Source organism: Suncus etruscus, chromosome X (assembly GCF_024139225.1).
Source record: "Suncus etruscus isolate mSunEtr1 chromosome X, mSunEtr1.pri.cur, whole genome shotgun sequence".
Classification (NCBI taxonomy): Eukaryota; Metazoa; Chordata; class Mammalia; order Eulipotyphla; family Soricidae; genus Suncus; species Suncus etruscus.
The window spans coordinates 54,152,507-54,173,149 of record NC_064868.1 but is presented as its reverse complement, the minus strand read 5'-3'; the positions used below and the strand labels follow the sequence as shown (position 1 = coordinate 54,173,149).

Genomic DNA, 20,643 nt, shown 5'->3' with positions numbered 1-20,643 from the left:
TCTCCTGAAATCTACTGACTGGCTGTGGGTCATTTCCTCATCGTCACCCTGATACCTACAGACCCGCTAGGCCAGAGGAGCTGCAGGCATGATCCATCCACTCCATGAAACTAGGACTCTGATAATTAATATTTGAAACAACATATTGGCGTCTGAACAGGGACATTTGTTGTATTAAATATTAAATATAAAGTCTTTAATGGTTCATGGAGTCGGCCTGGCACCTGTAGATTCAGGATAACAGCAAGGAAATGATCCATAGGAAGTCAGATTTTAGGAGGCATGAAGTTTTATTAATAAGACCCTAACCGCCATGTGCATATTTCACATGGCTTCTAAGCTAAACAGAATCTCTGCACCCAACCTCTCTCATGTCTCTATGCTTCGTCTTCTGCTTCGTCTTCTTTCCTCTCCCCTGAAGCAACACCTTTGTTACCAACCACAGACCCCCTCCCATCCAGGTAAGATAGACAGGAAGTTGAGGAAGGGGTTACAAAATTCCTCACTTTTCAAGAAATTGACCTCTGTTTGGAGGAGCTCAGCGGGCCTTTTGATTTTAACTTTCCATACATTATGGCAACAGTACTCCACCGGTGTTTCAAGATCCTTCTACCATTTTCCAATGATCCCATTGTTGGATTACACCATTTAACCCAAAACAAAAGGCTTTCCCCAATGCTTTCCTTCCTCCTCACCAACCCCTTTCTACATTGTAAATGGCCCATCTAGGCTGGATTAGCTTGAGATATATAGGTACTATTGTCTGTCACTGAACCCTTCCCCTTCACCCCCCTTTGTGGATTGAGCTGGTCAATAGAGATCAGTTTGGCAGGCTCCAAAGTGTTTATTAATTCTCATCATGATCCTGCTTCAGACCTATTTTCCCAGTTTTGGATTATAGCAAGTGAGTCCTTACATCTGACACCTACACCATTCTCTCTCCCCTCCCCACAATAGTTCCCAGTTCTACTATCTTGTTTCAGGGTTTTTTTTCATTGGGGATTGTCTATTCCCTTACTTAGTTTCTTTTGGGGAAGGCACATTCAGTGATGCTCAGGGGTTACACCTGGCTCTGTGCTCAGAAATCACTCCAAGCCTGGGGGACCATATGGGACACCCCTACCACTGTGCCACTACTCCGGCCCCTCTTACTTAGTTTCTTTAGGCTCCACATAGATCATCGGGTTTTTAATATTTTACATTCTGACTCATTTCATTCAGCATGAAACCTAATTCCATCAAAATTGCTGCAAACAGTAAAATTTAATGCTTTCCCATAGCTTTATAGTATTCCATTGTGCACATTCACTATGTCTTTATCTACCCATCTATTGTTAGGCACTTGGGTTGTTTCTATGTCTTGATTATATTTTGCCTGGAAAAACAGTTCAAAGGGCTGGAGCACATACTTTGCATAAAGGAGACTCATATTCATTCCCCAGCATCACCAGGAGCAAATCCCAAGCAAGTCTCACTAGTACATCTGCACTACAGTTGGCCTCCAAATATATCAAATCCAGATCTTGGCTATTGCAACTAGTACTGCAATGAACATGTGTGTACATATGTTTTCAGATATTATCTTTCTGTGTTCTTAGGTTAGAGTGCCAGCCAAGAGTAGAAACCACCCACACCCAAAGTCTTAAAAACAAATCAGAACGATAAGATCTGAGTTGTAATTCAATATCTTTATTCTTCTCCAATATCTTGAGGATGATCTTGACAAATAGCTTCCACTGGGATAAGGCCGATGAGAGCAGACTGAGCAGGTCAGGCTTCTTCCAGAACCTGGGTGGGCTTGCTCCAGGACCTGGCCAGGTTCTTTTTCCCTTTCCCCTCTTCTACTCCTCCCCCCATGGGATTGGGTAGGGTCTGAGGCCATGGGGTTAAGGTTGGGTTATAGTGAGGTCATCCTGGGAGAAAGGAAATGGGCTACTCTGAATCTCCACAGCCCTACTTCTAACAGCCATCTCCATACTCCAGGCAGGTAGGAACCAAGAAAGAATCCCCATTTCCCTCCACATACACAGAGGCATGCACATGGTCAATGTCCATATATGTGACTCTGGCCTGTGGCCCAGTTGGTAAACATGAAGCCTAGACTGATGGCCATAAAGATCACTCCCAGGGCACCAAAACAGAGAGCCTGTGGACATAATGGGAGACAAAATGGGACCTCTTGGACTTTCCTACTCAAGCTCTTCCTGAGAATGTTCCTCAAAGGCTACACCCAATTCAGAGACTCCATACCTTCCCACCCTGGTGTTGTGACCCCTTTCCTTCCTTCAAACCAGCCATTTCCTGCAACTCCTTCTTGAAATGTGCTCACAACCCTCTATTGCCAGTGTTCCTTCCATCTTGTGCCTACTTCCACTATCCAGCCCTTTCCTGGATGATCTTTTCATCTTCCATTCTCTGCTACTCTTCTCTTGTCTCTATCTATTCCCAAGGTAATCTTCTTCTTTCCTCTAGACCACCTGCTCCTCATCTGGAAGTCCCTCTTCCTTCAGTCACCATCTAAAGATATGTCATCCACCTATAACCATACTAGAGTGCTTCCTCCTCCAAATGCTCCCTTTCTCCCCTGCAGTGCTCACCTGGATCTTGGGCCAGGAGAAGAGGTGCTCTACTTCAGAGGGCACAATTCGAAGGTAGAAAACACTGGGGAGGATGAAGATGAGACTGGGGGCTGAAGTGGACCCTGATCACAAGCATGAGAGACAAGAATCACTGTCAATTTGGGGCCCAAGGCCCATGTTAGATGGGAGTCTGGGCCTGGAGGGAACTAACCAATCACTCCAAAGATATCCTGTATGGTTGGCACGCAGATGACAAGAACATTGACCAATACAAGGATGATGAGAGCAATGGCCACATGACGGGGCCAGCTGAATGCCTTGCTTGGGAAGATCAGTTGCTGCAGGGCCCGACGGATCTGTAACCAGAAGAGGATGCAACATGGACTGGGGTCCAGGGGCTTCCACCCATCTCTGTGGGATTATAACTGTCTTGAACATAATCCATGTGACCAGCCATTAGGTCTGCTCCCCCCACCCCTGAAATCCTTGATTTCCTCTACCTTTGACCGTTCACACTCTTGCTTAAGCAGCCCCCACTTTCTGAGTGAGCATCTACCTCCCTACTCTTCCACAAATCCTACCTCTTCCTCTTGTCTTGTGACTCACCTATGTCTCTGCGCATGGTCTTAAGTATTGGCCTCCTCCTCTATTAAAATTATCCCACCCATTTGTTCTGCTACCATCTCTGAGAACCTTGTCTCTTGCCATCTAATGCTCCCCTCTCTCCTATCTGTCTAGTCAGCTAATCTCTCCATCTCAAAGGCTTGGACCTTCATCTTGTTGCCACTGAGAACACCCTGACTACCCCTATCTGTCCCCACTATGTCATATTCTATTACTATTTATACACTCCAACTGCCATCACCCATGTTGCAACTCATCCATTTGATGGTTTCTCTGCATCCCTCTTCTGTCCAGCCCACCAATCTGAGCCTTCTCCCTCCAAATGCACCCAGTGTATCTGACTTTAGATCCCTTTGATCTCTAATTTTCCCCTTCTCCATCCAACTCTGTCTTCTGTCTCTCGATCACTGCCACCTCCCTTTATCAATCTACCTTCGTGTTTTGATTTTGGGGCTATACCCAAAGCTTACTTCTGGGATCAGGTATCACTCCTAGTAGGATTCAAGAACCCTAGGCAATACTGGGGATCAACCCCAAATTAGCCTTATGTAAGGCAAGAGCCTTTTCCTACTGTACTTTCTCTGGTCCTATTATCTACTTTATCCCCATTCTCCACACAAATAGTCATGCCTATGCCTTTAACCCCTCCATCCTTTCCCTCCATTCCAGGGGCCCACCCTAATCCTCACGCACAGGAAACAGCACAACTGGCACCGTAAGAGTCACTGCAAGCAGCACAGCCAGGCGTACACAGAGAATGAGCAGGTCCTGCTGGCTATACATCTGTAGCATCTCCGCTTCGACGCTGCCTAAACCATGGGATAGAGAATGAAGCATATGGAGGGAACACTAGGACCAGAGTTCCAGAAACACACACACACACACATACACACACATACACACACACTGATGAAATTTAGTTTCCCTTTGGAAAACATAATGTCTAAGAATGTGAAGGGAAGATGCTTGAATTACTGCACCTAGAACAACTTCCTGACCCTATCCTGGTCCTCACCCCACTCTGAGCCGAGCTCCACTTACTGTAGAAGGTGAGATATCCAAAGGTCGCTGTGAGCCCATACATGATGAACATGGCCCCAATGGACACATTGGCCACAGCCTGCATTCTTTGTTTGGAGGGCCTATGGTAGAGAGCAGAGAACTAGCACACTCACACCCCTGTCTGGATCCAGCCCCCTCAGAACCAGTTCCCACCCTATATGATTTCCTGTTCAAACCTAAAGTTCTATTGGGACACAGTGGGGTGCACATCTCTGCCTGCCATTTGTGACTTGACATGCCTATATTCTTTTCGTTTGTTTGTTTTTGGGTCACACCTAGCAGTGCCCAGGGGTTACAAGCCTATCTTCTTGATCCATCTGTCACCCCATAAGACTTCATCTGTCCATTTCCTTTGATCATCTCTATGTTCCCCTCAGTGTGGCTGTCAGTCTCTTTCTTCCCTCTGACCCTCCATGCCATCCATCCCTCTCTGATCATCAATATGTTCCCCATCATAGCAATCTTCTTTTTATCTCTTCTTTTATTTAATCCCTCCTCCATATTGTACACTTCTCTATTTAAGCTTTCCTATCACCTTCACTTATTTCTACTCACATTTATTTGGTTTAGTTTTTTGCAATTCTCAGGGCTTACTCTTGTTTCTATACTCAGAGATCACACATGGTGGGGGTCAGATGACTATATGGGGTGCCCAGGATGGAACCCAGGTCAGTTACATGCAAGGCAAGTGCCTCACCAGCTACAGACTCAGAATTACTATGTGGATGGTCAGATTCACCCCTCAACCCCTGCCACTGACTTCATGCAGACCCACTTACCGGCTGAGCTCCGTGTAAATGGGCAGCACCTCTGGATGGCAGACGAAGGCAAAAGCCATAATAGGCACTGTATAGAACATCTGACAGGATGGCCCAAGTAGACATTAGAGGTATTCAAGCCAATAGGGTTCTGCCCTCTTTCCCATTTCCCTGGGACACGCAGTTCCACCCTAAATCGCCACTGCTCTAACTAAACCCTTGCCCTCCATACCAGACTCACTCTGAGCAGCAGAGGGGAGAATTTGGCCAGAATGTTGTACAAGCTTCAAATATCTGAAAACCTACCTGTGAGTCTACTGTGAACATCTGGGGCTCACAGCTTCTGTTGAACCCCTCAGAGAGAAGGCCAGGGGAGCTATTGCTTTGGATTTCTGCTGTTTTATTGTGCCATATGGCACAACCAAGCTCAAACTTCTTGTAGATGACCTGCAGAAGTGAGATCACAGAAAAGGCGATGCTCCAATGTCTCAAAACCTCATCCCCACTTTCTCATGAGACTTTCTCAGACTTACTGATATGAGGAAGAACACCATACATGTCAGAGAAAGACCACTGGTATAACCCAAGTAGCCTGCAAAAGGTAATATACAGATGTTTAAGAATCCAGGAATCTCCCACAGCACAAGCGGCAAATATCTGGTCTAGCCCCCAAGTCTCCCTCACCCCAGTTCTGACACACTTTTTTTTCTTTTGTCTGACACACTTTTTTTTGTTTGGAGACCACACCTATCTATGCTCAGGTGTTACTCCTGGCTCTGCACTCATGAATTACTCCTGACAGTGCTCAGGGGACTATGTGGGATCCTTGGTGTTAAACCTGGGTTGGCCATGTGCAAGGCCACATACCCACTGGTACCCACTGGTCCCTCTGCCACACTTTTGTACAAGTATTTATTTCCATTCAGAGCAAGATTCTTCTCTACAGTCAACTTCCACTTATCTGAAAAAAATCCACATCAAAGAAGTGTCTGGAGCTTTATGACCCTCTTAAAGAGGGATTCACTCAACATGACTTTACTAGACCTATGATCCAACGAGCAACATCTCTTACCCAAGTGTTTCATGAGAGCCAGGGGCAGTATGATGAACACCGTAACAATGATTATGAGGAGGTTTCCAGTCAGGAACCAGACCCTATGGAAATAGTCAGACATCATGACATATGTTCACAGGAAATGGCAAATCAGAGCAATTTCTGACCATGGTTAAAGATATGAGCTGACACATTAGCTACCAGCAGTCCTTCAGGCAGTGAGAAATAACATGAGGTGATTGAGAGAAAGAGCCCATTAGATGATGAGACTATTATCAGGACACTACCAGAGTGGCAATTGAAACTACAGGCACCAAATACACACAACTGTGTCTTCAGATGACAAGTGAACATCCAACCAGATAGGTCAACACTGTGAACTCAGTCAGACTCACATAGTCCAATGCAAGATGTCAGACACAAAGTGGGCATCATGCCCCCAAGCACAGTGTAGGTAGCATCACCATCTGATAAGCTGGTGGACAAACCTTAGACAGAGCTCAAAAAAAGTCAGCATCACATATTTTGGTTGTAGAAACAAGTCAGGTATGCTAAACAAGCCAAAATAATGGGGCCTATTTGGCCACACAACTGAAGACTGAAACTGAAAGATTCACCTAGTTGGATGTTGGAACTAAGCTCAAAAGAAAGAGCAGGACTTGTATAGATATGTAAGAAAGTGCTCAGACAAGACAATAATCAGCCAGATAACTACTCATTCATTCAAAAGAGTTATATTGAGAACCAGAGACCAAGGTTAATGAGTCCACAGCCAACCCAACTTCGAATCTTGAGCACCACCAGGACTGATTCCTGAGCAGTGATCCCTAATCAGTCACAGAGGTAGGAGTAAGACCTGAACATTGCTGCCCCCAAATAAGCAAGAAAAATTCTATAGAGTTCCTACTATTTTCTTCTAAGCATTTGCATAGTATTAATCTCATGCTCACAATTATACAGAAAAAAACAAACAAAGCATCATTGACTATATTTACAATGGTAACTAATTATAATATTATATACCTCTGTCAGGTAGATGATCAGCTACTTAGATGGACTCAGAATGAAGCCAGAGTTATCCACACATACAACTATATTTAGCCAATAGATGGATTCAGTCAGCTTAATGCATACTCGGGACAAAATTCATAGATAGATGATAGACAGATAGACCTTTAATACATATGATATTATAAGCATAGTGGCAGGTTACACACAAGAATTTGCCAGGGGCCGGGCGGTGGCGCTAAAGGTAAGGTGCCTGCCTTGCCTGCGCTAGCCTTGGACGGACCGCGGTTCGATCCCCCGGTGTCCCATATGGTCCCCCAAGCCAGGAGCAACTTCTGAGCCCATAGCCAGGAGTAACCCCTGAGCGTTACCGGGTGTGGCCCAAAAACCCAAAAAAAAAAAAAAAAAAAAGAATTTGCCAGAACAATCATCAACAGATTAAATACACACAAAATAGAGACTACTAGCACAAATAGCTGGAACAAATCACAGATAAATAGCAGCACAGAGCACTACTCTCTCATACTGTTAAACTCAGCAACCATACATAAATTGCCCAATAGATTCAGCCAACCTTATAGGATCAGAAACAAGCAAAATCTCTTAGACAAGGCAAGTTAGAGTAAGCAAGTGTCAAACGCATGTGCTTGATGGGCCTGATTCCCCCTACACTGCTGCCCCCCACCCAGACCTGAAATCATGTTACACAAAACACAACTGTAGTCAGCTGTCAGAGAATATGATGAACAGAGACTATGCCATTATAGCAGGCATAGAAGGAAATTCATAGGGAGAGTGTAGGTCTACCACATACATAAAGTCATAACAGCTTCTGACTGTTGTTAAAGCCAATTGTCAAAGCAATAGCCACATATTTCCACACTGTGGAAACCGCAATGCATGGGCATTACAATCTGGTCACATAGGCCTACCCCAAAGTCTCAAAAACAGAGCTCTCTAGAAGTTTGCTAGGCACAGAAAGTTAAAAACAGGAGTTGGATTTCACACATTCACTGGCCTGTGGGCCTATCAAGCAATGTTGCTCACTTACCCTTCAGGGTCCATGCCCAGGAAGGTGCCAATAACCAGTGGGAGTTCGGACTTGATGATGAACAGGTAACTGGACATGGCTGGTATAGGCAAATAGAAAGATTCCCCTTATCCCCTCCTCTTTCTTCCCCAGCACAGCCTGGGAAAACCCATATCACCCCACCCTCTTTCCCCAAGTTGATCTCCATATCCCAGAATCCTCACCCCCAACATTGTGTAGACAGATGACCATGGCCACCACTACCTTCCCAGCAGGCCCCAGTGCCTTCTGTCCCAGCTGCTCATAGGCTCGAATGCCTGTGGAGAGGGGAAGGAAGAACAAGTTAGAGGTTCAAGAAGCCAGGCCTAGAGATCAGAGGGCCAGACTCAGCAGCAAGAGGGTCAAGGAGCTAGAGCACTGGGGTTGGAGGGAATTGAACCTGATTGATGGGGACTAGAAGTTAAGCATCAGGCTTGGGTGGAATCTGGGACATGGATCTGAGGCCAGGAAACAGATTGGTGGCTGAATGAAAGTAGCAAGGGTCTTGGGGCAGGATATGGAATACAGCCTGACAGCAGGAACAAGGTCACTCTGACACAGACCTCCTTGGTTGGGGAGGGAGTAGAACCTGAGAGGAGGATTTAAAAATGGGGTGAAGTGGTCCAGGGGCACACATGGTCTGAGCAATGAAGTTTGAGTCCAAATAGCTCTCAGTGGGGTTGGAGGTCTTGAGTCCAGGATATGGGATCAGAGTGATAGGTCCAGAGTCTGGGGTTTTAGGGTGAGGTCTGAAGTAAAAGGTAAAAGGGGTGAGGTCTAGGTTCCAAAGAAAATTCTGAATTTAAATCTAGAGTCTGGAGTTCACACAGGTACCAAGATCCAGGTTCTAGGTCTCACCTACAACACCGGCACAGATGAGCAGGAGATGGATGGAGTATGAAGACAGAAGTGCAATGCATAGCAGCAGGGCCCTGTAGCATATGGCTCCACTCAGGCTCTGCCATTCTGCCTCCCAGACTTCCCACCTACCCTACAAACCATTCTCTCCCTAATACGTCCACCCCACTAGGTTACCTATGAACTCACAAGAAGAAGATGATCCCTGTGTGAGCCATGGCATAGGCCAGCCCCAGGATGCCGCTGCCCATAATGGCATTGCTGAGATTGAACACGGACATTCCAAATGATGTCTTCCCCTCGAACTGTGGGGAAGGAGCAGGGCCAGGGTACACAGAAGTAAGGAAGGTAAGGCTGTGGTCCAAGAAAAGGGAGGGATGGAATAGCTGGGCTTCAAAAAGACTCAGGGACACTCATTGGAGGCAGAAAGGTGCCAAGAAGTAAAAGAGGAGAAAGAATCTGGGAAAGAGGACTAAGGAATAGAAAGTTAAGAGAAGAGAGGAACAGGGATCATGTAAGCTTCAGAGGTAAAACAGCTTGGGGGCAGCCAGAGAGGGGAGCAATTGGGATAGGAAGTCACTAGGGAAGAGGAAAAGAGGAGAGAAGGAGAGAGGGTAAGCAGGCAAGGTCCAGACACTGTGGGATCACTCACATCCATGAACTGATCTGGCTTCCTCCCAGGAGCAGCTCCCTGGCTTGGCAGGAAACCCTCAAGTTCCTGCCTGTATCTGTAAAGAGCAGGGAAATGGGGGGGAGGTGCAGATGAGAGGGTCTTCCTGAGCCCTAGCCACTTCCCCTTGGACCCCATACTTACCCCACAGCTCCCACTGGGACCGTTCCATTCATCTTTGGTTCCTGGATTTCCATGCTGAGAGCAGAGATAGATATGGAGAAATGGGGAGGGAATCCAAAATTGGGAGAGCTAAAATTAAGGAGGTTGTTGGATCAGGACTCAGAGGTGTATAAAGAAACAGGTCTGAAAAAAAAAGAAACAGATCTAAGATAAAGGACAAGGAGAAAAAGGGTAAGGATGGAGGGAAGGAGGGTTGGAGACAGAGGGAGAAGTCAGAAGAGAGACAGTGGTTACTCAGAGACCTGGAGAAAGAGGACAGAGGGGGGAGAGTAATGAAGAAGGAAGTGCTGAGCAAGCACCCACAACAGACGAGAATTTGCTGTTGGGGCACTTGTCCCTGATCCCGGATCCTGAACCCCAGACTCAGTGTCTCTAGCCCTCTGGCCATTTCCTTTCCTTTCTCATTCCTCACACCTGCCCCCCCCCCTTCTCTCCATCCTTATCGGTGGCCAAACTGCTTACTCCTTAGAGGAACACGTGTCTTGTTGGGCAGGCTGCCCCAACCCTGTTAATGCCCCCTGCCCCCTCCCTGCCAGGCCCAGAACCCAAGCTCTGAGCTGATGCAACTTGCCACAGAAGCTGAAGGAGCTGGCAATCTAGGAGGGAATTCCAGCCACCATCACCATCCTCAAGCTCCCAGCTGCTCTCTGCTTCATCGCTGAAGTCTTCCTAGTTGCCAAATATAATCCCCAAAACAGAGCCCCTTTCCTGGAGCCACACTGCTGGAACAAGCGATCATTTCTAGGACCCCTCTCAAATCCTTAAAGCCATGGGCTTAGGGCAGATGTTACCACAGTGAGATCCCCTCTGGGCTCTAGATGTCTCAGGAGCCTGGTCCAAGCCCAATTTTCCCCACCCTCCCCCCACTAAGGACTGGGTGATTGAGAGCTACATTGGGGTCCCTGCCTTCTGGGACTTCAGGTGTTTTAGGGGGTCTGCACCCCGTCCCCGACACAATTATGAACAGCATGTAGTGTCTGAGCCAGCCCCAGCCCTGAACTCATGTGTGAGAAAGGGGAGATCTCAGAAACCTCCTTCAGGATCCGCAAAATTGGGACAATTGTCTCCGTTAATAGTCCCTACTAAGCCTAAATTTTCAGCCAGGTTAAGCCCTCACCCACCTCAACCATGACACTCTCCCACCACCACCACCAGATGGTCACCCACTCCCGAATGGACTTTGGACAGAGAGGTGCTCAAAGGAGACCCCCCCCCCTCCCGTGCTAATCCTCCATAGTGCTGAAAAATGCCTCCTAAAAAGTCCAGATCCCTCTCCAGAGAACCCCCTCCCCCAACTCACGCTTCCTCAAATATCTGCGTAGTGTCCTGACCCAGCTACCGGTCTCCCCTCCTCACCTTTCAGCTCCTTGCTCAGCTTCTGAAATCCAGGCTCCGACACTCAGTTCAGACTCTGGAGCCCTGAGGCCTGCGACTCCCGCCTGCTGGACTGGACCCTGCCCTCACCCCGCCCGGAGCCAATCAGCAAACCGTGCGCTCTGCCCCTAATCAGCTCCGCCAGCGCCCCATCTGGCCCGCGGTTTTTTGTGTGTGGTTTTTTTTTTCTTGGAAAAAGTATTAATTTTTTTCTGGTTTGGGGCCACACCCATGTACAAGGCTTACTTACACCCAGCTCTGTTCTCAGAGATCACTCCTGTTGGGGTTCAGACGACATTCTACTCTCCCAAGGATCAAAACCCAGTCCACTATACCATTTCTCTGGCCCTGCAGAAGTTTTCCTTGTGATTCACTTTTGCAACTTTGAACTCTGGGTGGAAGAAGCGGGAAGAGCAGCAGAATTGGAGCCAAAGCAATAGTGGGAGGGGGTTTGCCTTGCATGTTGCTGACATTGTTGGGTCTTGGTATCCCATATGGTCCCCTGGGTCACCAGGAGTAATTCCTCACTCAGGAGTAACCCTTGAGCACAGCCACGTGTGCCCCCCCCAAAAGAAACGTGAACAGCCATTGTTTTATGCAAGTCTTTAGCAGAAGCTAAGAGAAAGCTGACTCAGTAAGAAGCAGAAGGCACAGCTGGTGAACAGGTGGACCTAGCCAGACTCTTCCCCAGGCAGGTTGGAAATTGGAAACAACACACCAGCCAGAGAGTCAACAACCCAGAGAGTGGATGAAGGAGGGAGACGCTAGGACAGATGACCAAGTCAGCTTTATGCAGAAAAAGCAGAGGGTGGGATGAGAGACCCAGGAACAGAGATGGAAATGTGGCTGGAGAGATGGCTCAAAGGCAAATGGCACAAATGCCTTGTGAGTGCTAAATTTCCAGCACTTACATGGACTCCCCAGCATCGTAGGGGTAGCCCTGTGGTCCTCCATTGAACTGTCAGCCTACTTTGTCAAGGATTGCTGGAAGGGTCCACTGGGCAATCTCAGCATTGTTTGGGAAATTTAACAAAAGTGAGACAGGAATAGGATAGACAGTGTAGTGGGTAAGGCACTTGCTTTGCATGCAGTTCAATTCCCCACAATCCATATGATTCCCCCAAATCTTACCAGGAATGATCCTTGAACACCGAACCAGGAGTAAGCCCTGAACACCACTGAGGGTAGCTGACCCTCCCTAAAGAGGAACAGGTCTAGAGATAGACATAACCAGGCCAGAATAGGGTGACCTCAGATACAGTACCTTGAGAAATAACTCTAGACCCTTGAAGTCACTACAGGTTACAGGGAAGGAATTTGTGGCCAGGTGGGGAGTATAAATTCACATTACCTGCAAATGAGAACCATCCTGGAATCCTGGACCCTAACATGAGTTAAGGCCTGACCATGCCCTATCCAAGGAAATTCACTATCTGCCTATATTATGGGGGTGTCTCTCTATTCATTTCTATCCAGTGTTGTAACCAGTCCCAGGCAAGGCATATGTTTCCTGCAGGGAGATAAGCAGCATAGACATGGGGTTCAGGTCCAGCTCAAGCAGGCTGCTTGAGGCCCAGGGGGACAAGAGGCTTGAGAGGGCTTCTCCAACTGCCTGCCCACCTCCCACAGGGAGCACAGAATTCCCGGAAAGGCCGAGGTCTGGCTGGGCCTCAAAGCAAGCCTCAATGCCCCCACCCCAGCCGTAGCTGGAGGAGGGCTGGCAAGGGTGTGTTTACTTCCCCGCAACAAGAGAAAGACTGCTGAGCCAGGGAGCTCAGTTCCACCCAGGGGATTGGAGATGGGGTCAGACTCACCATCACCCACAGAGGTACAAACACACTCAAATGCAGCCTCACAGCCACACACAGAGAATACAGGATGATGGATGGGAACATGCAGAGACTGCACATGCTGTTCCCAGGCCTGAGCACAGTCGCATATTCACAGCTGCAGTGATTCTCCAGCTTCCAGGTATCCTATTGGGCCTTTCCAGCCTTAGAGACACTCACAGCATATATCCAGCCTATCTAGCTCTTGGTGAGGCACAGGCTGATTTACAGATACTTTTTTTTGAACCACACCTGACAGGCTCACTTCTTTTTTTTTGTTTTGTTTTGTTTTTTTTTTTTTGCTTTTTTGTTTTGTTTTTTTTGGGGGGGCCACACCCGGTGACGCTCAGGGGTTACTCCTGGCTATGCGCTCAGAAATTGCCTCTGGCTTGGGGGAACCATATGGGACGCCTGGGGATCGAACCGCGGTCCGTCCTACGCTAGCGCTTGCAAGGCAGACACCTTACCTCTAGCGCCACCTTCCCGGCCCCGACAGGCTCACTTCTAGCTCTGCTTTCAGGGATCATTTCTGACAGAGCTCAGGTAACCATGTAGGGTGGCAGAGATCGAACATAGGGTTAGCGGTCTACAAGCCAAGTACCCTACCACTGTATAATCACTCCAGCCCCGGCTTACAGACACTCTAACAGAAACTCTCAACTCTCAGACAGTAGCTTTCACAGACTTACAGGCACACTACTGAAAACTGATATGTAAACCACACACTGGTGTAGACTCACAGCGGAACAAGGAGCACACAAATACAATTTGATTTTTTATATTATTTGGGGGCTTTACTTCAAACTCTGTGCTCAGGGATCATACCTGGTCAAACCTGAGGGACCAGATGGGATGCCAGAGCCATGAATAGGGCAAGTGCCCAACTTACCATGCTATCTCTCCAGTCCTGTGTGTCTTCGTATGTAACCAATACCAGAGAGGTCTTCTAGCTCTGCCTGGCTGTCCAACTTAGGTACTTCAGAGTCAGAGAGATAGAATAGGCGTTAAGACATATGTCTTGCATTTTCAGGTATAACCCAAAAACTAATGAACAAACAAAAGGAATTAAGGAAAAGATATATGGAGTTCACATGTAAAGTTATGACTGAGAACATATACAGACAGATAAAACCACTCAGGACACACATACACCTGTCTATGCAAGTTTACTCTGACTTCTCATTCCTCAGCTCTGCCTCCTTTCCCCAGAGCCAGAACACATCTGTGCCAGAGACTGGCCAGGAAAAAAGACAACTGAGGCCTTGGCCCTGATATCTGAGGGGGGATGGACTTTGGGGTGACTCTCAGATTTCAAAATGTGCAATGTCCTGTCCAAATAATTGGTTCATCTTGAATAATCCTTAGATGACTCCCCATCTCTGCCATCAGAGTCCTGATCTGCTCACCAACCCCATTGTGTCTACCTTGGCATTCCTATTCAATCCATAGCAGGCACAGAACAGGCACTCACAAAATGTCACCACTGGGGCTGGAATGGATAAGGCATTTGCTTTAGGGCCGGGAAGGTGGCGCTAGAGGTAAGGTGTCTGCCTTGCAAGCGCTAGCGTAGGACGGACCAAGGTTCGATCCTCCTGCGTCCCATATGGTCCCCCCCAAGCCAGGGGCGATTTCTGAGCGCATAACCAGGAGTAACCCCTGAGCGTCAAATGGATGTGGCCCCCCCAAAAAAAGGCATTAGCCTTGTACACAACCAACCCAGGTTCAATCCCCAGCACTCCATATGGTCCTGAACCAGCCAGGAGTAATTTCTAAGTGCAGAGCCAGGAATAACCCTTGAGCACCATCAGGTGTCGCAAAAATAATGCTACTGATAAATTATGCTTCTCCATCATTTTGTTGTTGGGGGAGCCACACCCAGAGGTACTCAGGGATTACTTCTTTTTTTTTGTTTTGTTTTGTTTTGTTTTTTGGGCCACACCCGGCGGTGCTCAGGGCTTTCTCCTGGCTGTCTGCTCAGAAATAGCTCCTGGCAGGCACGGGGGACCATATGGGACACCGGGGTTTGAACCAACCACCTTTGGTCCTGGATGGGCTGCTGCTTGCAAGGCAAACACCGCTGTGCTATCTCTCCGGGCCCAGGATTACTTCTGTCTCTGTGTTCAGGGAGCACTCCTGGCAGGAATCAGAAAGAACATATGTAGTGCTGGGGATTGAACTCCAGTCTGCTGTGTGCAAGGCAAGCATATTCCCTGACCTTATCCGTATTTTTTTTTTTTTTTTTTTGGTTTTTGGGCCACACCCGGTAACGCTCAGGGGTTACTCCTGGCTATGAGCTCAGAAGTTGCTCCTGGCTTGGGGGACCATATGGGATACCGGGGGATCGAACCGCGGTCCGTCCAAGGCTAGCGCTGGCAAGGCAGGCACCTTACCTTTAGCGCCACCGCCTGGCCCCATCCGTATTTTTATAGGGGTTCCAGCCAGCAGTCCCAAGGGAGTGCTAAAGCCACTCCAATTGATGCTGAATTTGGCTATTGTAGGCCAGATAATTCAGTGCTTGGGCACAACCATAGCAACCCCTACCATATTTGGGAGAGCTCACAATGCCAAAGATCAAAGTCAGAAATCACACACATAAGGTGTTCTATAACTTGAGATCTCCCTGGCCTCTCATTAGTATTTTTTTGGGGGTCACACCTAGCAGTGCTCAGGGGTTACTCCTGGGTCTATGCTCAGAAATTGCTCCTGGCAGGCTCAGGGGACTATTTGGGATGCCGGGATTTGAACCACTGACCCTCTGCATGAAAGCAAATGCCTTACCTTTATGCTATCTCTCCGGCCCCTCATTAGTATTTTTGTTGTATTTTTATTTTATTGTATTTTTGTATTTGTATTAGTATTTTATTTTATTGTATTTTTATTTCTGCCAAGCCAACTTTTCCAGGGTGGGGGAAGGAATCCTCCTTCAGCTCTGCATCCCTTAGATCATAAATTGGAGATCATCTGAGTCTCTGGGCCTGGGCAAACAGCAGGTGCTTCCCACATGCTGGCAAGAGGGAAAACAAAGGGAAAGGGAACTAGGCCAGGGAGCCCCCCTACCCCCCACGCTTGAAAAGAAACAGATGTCTTGATGCCTTGAGGCTTTGTTCGTTCATCAAAGTAGGGGTCACTTGTTTGTTGGTTCAGTGAAGCAAACCGTTGTGTGACATTTGGGATTCCTACCATCTCTTCAAGGTGGCCTTGGGTTCTTGTGTGCTTTGAAGACATCCCCTGCTTTTCTTGAAAACATATTAGAGCTAGCAGCATTTGAGGGAGGGGTACCCAGAACAAAAAGGGCAATGCATTAGCTTTCCCAACATTGTCCTTCCTTTATTTGGGGGGGTCACACCCAGCAGTGCTTATGGTTTACTCCGGACTCTGTGCTCAAGGATCACTCCTGTTGGGGTCAGAAAACTATATGGGTGCTAGAGATCAAACCCAGACCAGCCATGCATGCAAGGTAAGTTTTCCCTTACCCACTATGCCTTAACGCTCCAGCCCTGTTCTTACTTAGCTGGCTGCAGGCTCCCAGGGACAAGTAAAACAGAATTGGAATTCAGCTTGTTTCCAGGAAGAGCTTATTTTATAGAGGCCTTGAGATACCTAAAAACTTGTATATTCCAGGTATATACTCAGTGGTCCATGGGACTCTGTAAGAGGAATGAACAAATTCTTCCAGCCAGTTACAGAAATCCTCCCCCCTCCATGGGGCTACATTTATAGAATTCTAATCTCTCATTTCAGGCAGGCTTCCCACTAGGTAATATCACCCTTCAAAGCAGCTCCTGGACTACAAAGCTTTCAGGGCAGGTAGCCAGATAAGATTCCTGTGCGCTGGACCAGCCTCTTTCCTCTTGGGTTCCCCTGCCCTAGACCAGAGCTGGCCTGGCATTTCCCCCTTTTTTTGGCCTCTTCAAGAGGCTGAGGGGAACACATCTTTGCAGTCAGTGGGGTGCCCAGTGGGAGCTGTAGGCTGACACCCTACTTAGGAAAAAACCTGAGGAGCACAGATCCTGGTGTCCAAGCACCACTCCCCCAGCTATGGGCCCTGTGAAGGAAGCAAGTTTTCTTTGTGAAAACTTAAACATCCTCTGGGTGAGTAGCAAGAAAACAGGACGCGGGGAAGTATCCCATGGGATGAACACTCCTCCTTATGCCTGTCACCTTTTCTCAGGGTAGCCCTGGCTTCTGCATACTCACACTGGTTCAGTCCCATGGAGATTACGTTCCAGTCACCCCCAGGAGGCCCAAGCTATGTATCCTCTTGCTTCTGTCCAGGGCATCTTCCCACGAGGTGCAGAGAAAAGAATGAACGAATAAATCAACTAAAAGAGAAAGTGTTAAAAACTTTGAAAGTCGGGGCCGGAGGTAAGGTGTTTGCCTTGCATGCAGCAGGTTGCTAGTTCAAATCCCGGCATCCCATATGGTCCCCCGAGCTGCCAGGAGAGATTTTCAAGCATAGATCCAGGAGTAACCCCTGAGCGCTGCAGGGTGTGGCCCAAAAACCAAAAAAAAACCTTTGAAAGTCATCAAACTCTCAAACTCTTCACTGTATGCTGGGTGCTGGGCCTTGTCTAGGTGCAGGGAGGCATCAGTGATCAAGACAAAAAACCCTGATTGGTGCAGCTCACCTACCTTTTTTTACTTTCTTTTTTTATTTTTTATTTTCTAAAGAATAATGGAGCCCTTGTCTTTGAATCCTCAGCAACCTTGCTCTGCTTTGGGTGTCTTTGCACTTTGTTTCCTCTTCCTCTTCCCTCCAGACTATATTTCACATCTCAACCAAATGCAGCCTCACACTAGCCAAAGTCACTACTGAGCGCTAGAGATGGGGCTCAATAGTAGAGACCATATTGTGCCCATGAGAACTAGGTATCAAAGGAAATTTAAAAAAGCAAAAAAGGGGGGCCGGCGCGGTGGCGCTAGAGGTAAGGTGTCTGCCTTGCCAGTGCTAGCCTAGGGCAGATCGCAGTTCGATCCCCCGGCGTCCCATATGGTCCCCCAAGCCAGGAGCGACTTCTGAGCGCATAGCCAGGAGTAACCCCTGAGCATTAGCGGGTGTGGCCCAAAAACCAAAAAAAGGCAAAAAAAGGGGGGCCGGTGAGGTGGTGCTAGAGGTAAGGTGTCTGCCTTGCAATTGCTAGCCAAGGAAGGACCGCGGTTCAATCCCCCGGCGTCCCATATGGTCCCCCCAAGCCAGGGGCAATTTCTGAGCACTTAGCCAGGAGTAACCCCTGAGCATCAAACGGGTGTGGCCCAAAAAAAAGGGGGGGCTAGAGCAAGATAGCACAGCAGGTAGCGTGTTTGCCTTGCATGCAGCAAACTGGTTCAATCCCTGGCATCCCATATAGTCCCCGGAGCCTGCCAGGAGTAATTTTTGAGCGCAGAGCCAGAAGTAAACCCTGAGTCCCCTGGATGTGGCCAAAAAAAGAAAAAGAAAAGAAAAGAAAAAGGAACAAAGAAAAGAAAAAAAGGAAAAAGAATTAAAAGAAACAACTACACTCAATCTCTGTTAGTCTCCATTTCTTTCAACCAACTTTATTATTCATCCTATCCTAGTTTTTATCACCATCAAACAAAATACTATATATTTACATATTCAATAGTATACTTACTACACTTTAGTATGTAGATATATGGAATTACTAGCATATTTATTAATGCTTGGCATAATCATTTATATAGTAGGTGCTTCAGAATGCTCTGCTGTAGACGTGCTGTGTCTCAGCAATTCTCGTGGGTCATAGCACTTCACGAGAAGAAAGCGGGAGCACAAGCGGCCAAATATGAAATATGAAATAAATGAAACCACACAGAGAATGTGGGGTCAACACATTTCTGGCAGGAGTGCGACAAGTTTAATTTTTGAGCAGGGGAATTTATAGGGGTAAAATTAGCCACAGGTAAAAAATAATTGTAATCACAAGGCCTAGTACAACAATAACAATACCTAAGCTATGGGTGTGACTGTAAAAATTCTAAGTTACAAGAGAGAAGGTCACAACTCAAGGTAACTCCTTGCAAGCTTACTTTAAATTTAAAAGCAAAATCAGGATTAGGAGGAAGTAGGAAATATCTAGAAACTTGATCTTTCTAGACTGGACTCTATAGTTTTAGAGGTTAAGTGAAGGGAGGAACCAAATCCCCAAGAATGACCTTGCCTATTTCTAAAGGAGGGTCAATAGTCAAGATCTGCATTCTGGTTATGCCCTTGATTACCAGAAACTGCAGTTGCAAAGAGAAAAATTGTTTTTGATTTTAGGTCTGACTATATCCAGAAAAAGGGGTTCTCAAATAAACTTTGGTGCTGGAATTTCTGAGCCAAATTATTTGATAGAGGTCATTCTTTTGCCTGATATATACAAAGGAGAGATAGTCAAATACTGGCTGAAAATGTACTGCCAGGCATCTCTTTGGAAATTCCTCAACCATCCACGCAGGAGAAAAAGGCATCCACGGCAGGCCTTTTGAGGAACCCCACAGGGGCTAAATTAGTTCTACCCACCAGGAAAATCTGAGGATACATCTGGTGGGCTGAGCCCCCTGGCAATGCTCTATACAAAATGCATATTTTCTCTTACATTTATATACAATGGTATACTTATTTTTATGGTATTTGCTTGCTATTATTAAATATAAAAATATTTTGCACTGCCAGTGATTGAACCCAGGACCTCACACATACAAGGTAGGTTCTATCCAGCTGGATTTCATCTCCAGCCTACTGATGATACAATTTAAAACAAGCAAATATTAGGGGCCAGAGCAATGGGTAAGGCACTTACCTTCCATGCAGCACTTCCAGATTTTAATCTCCAGCAGGGAGTAATTCCTGAGTGCAGAGCAAGAAATAACTCTTGAGCACCATCGGGTATGGCCCCAAAACAAACAAGAAAAAATTAGCAAATATTATACTTTATTTTATACTTCTATATGATTTCATACATATCATAGCAATGTATGTTTTTCTTCCTGTCTTTCTCTGTAAATTAGAGATATAGTAAGCACCTCATCTTGTGGTTGAAAGGACAAAAGTGAGTTAAGGAAACTTATACATGTCTGCAATATTGGTTTTAAATCAAGTATGTGCAAATTGCTTGTTAACTTTACCTATCATTGAAATTTTTTTTTTTTTTGGTTTTTGGGCCACACCCGGCAGTGCTCAGGGGTTACTCCTGGCTGTCTGCTCAGAAATAGCTCCTGGCAGGCACGGGGGACCATATGGGACACCGGGATTCGAACCAACCACCTTTAGTCCTGGATTGGCTGCTTGCAAGACAAACACCGCTGTGCTATCTCTCCGGGCCCGAAATTTTTATATAAACATATAATAAAGTAAATTAAATTTATTATATATGTTTTGTGTTTGGGCCACACTAAGTGATGCTCTGGGGTTACTCCTGGCTCTGCACCCAAAAATTACTTCTGGTAGTGCTGGAGGTCCATATGGGATGCTGGGGATTGGACCCAGTTGGCTTCATACAAGGCAAGCTCCCTACCCACTATTATTTCTCCAGCTCCTATTTTATATAATATAAACAGTCGTATAGGAGATTGTTCCCCTTTTAACAAACAATA

The 20,643-nt window shown here is 46.9% G+C and overlaps 1 protein-coding gene across 1 annotated transcript; it reads right to left on the bottom strand.

The window, feature by feature from the left end:
• Positions 1 to 2,044: 2,044 nt before the first annotated feature.
• SLC38A5 (solute carrier family 38 member 5) lies at positions 2,045 to 14,090 on the bottom strand. The gene is made up of 16 exons (XM_049767411.1): positions 13,958 to 14,090; positions 9,827 to 9,880; positions 9,665 to 9,740; positions 9,202 to 9,317; positions 9,013 to 9,086; positions 8,340 to 8,432; positions 8,137 to 8,215; positions 6,096 to 6,178; positions 5,557 to 5,615; positions 5,330 to 5,470; positions 5,045 to 5,124; positions 4,245 to 4,345; positions 3,897 to 4,012; positions 2,791 to 2,935; positions 2,598 to 2,701; positions 2,045 to 2,146 (listed from the first exon to the last, which is right to left on the bottom strand). The coding sequence occupies exons 2-16, from the start codon at positions 9,877 to 9,879 to the stop codon at positions 2,045 to 2,047; spliced, it is 1,422 nt and encodes a 473-aa protein (XP_049623368.1). The 5' UTR covers position 9,880; positions 13,958 to 14,090.
• Positions 14,091 to 20,643: the final 6,553 nt, after the last annotated feature.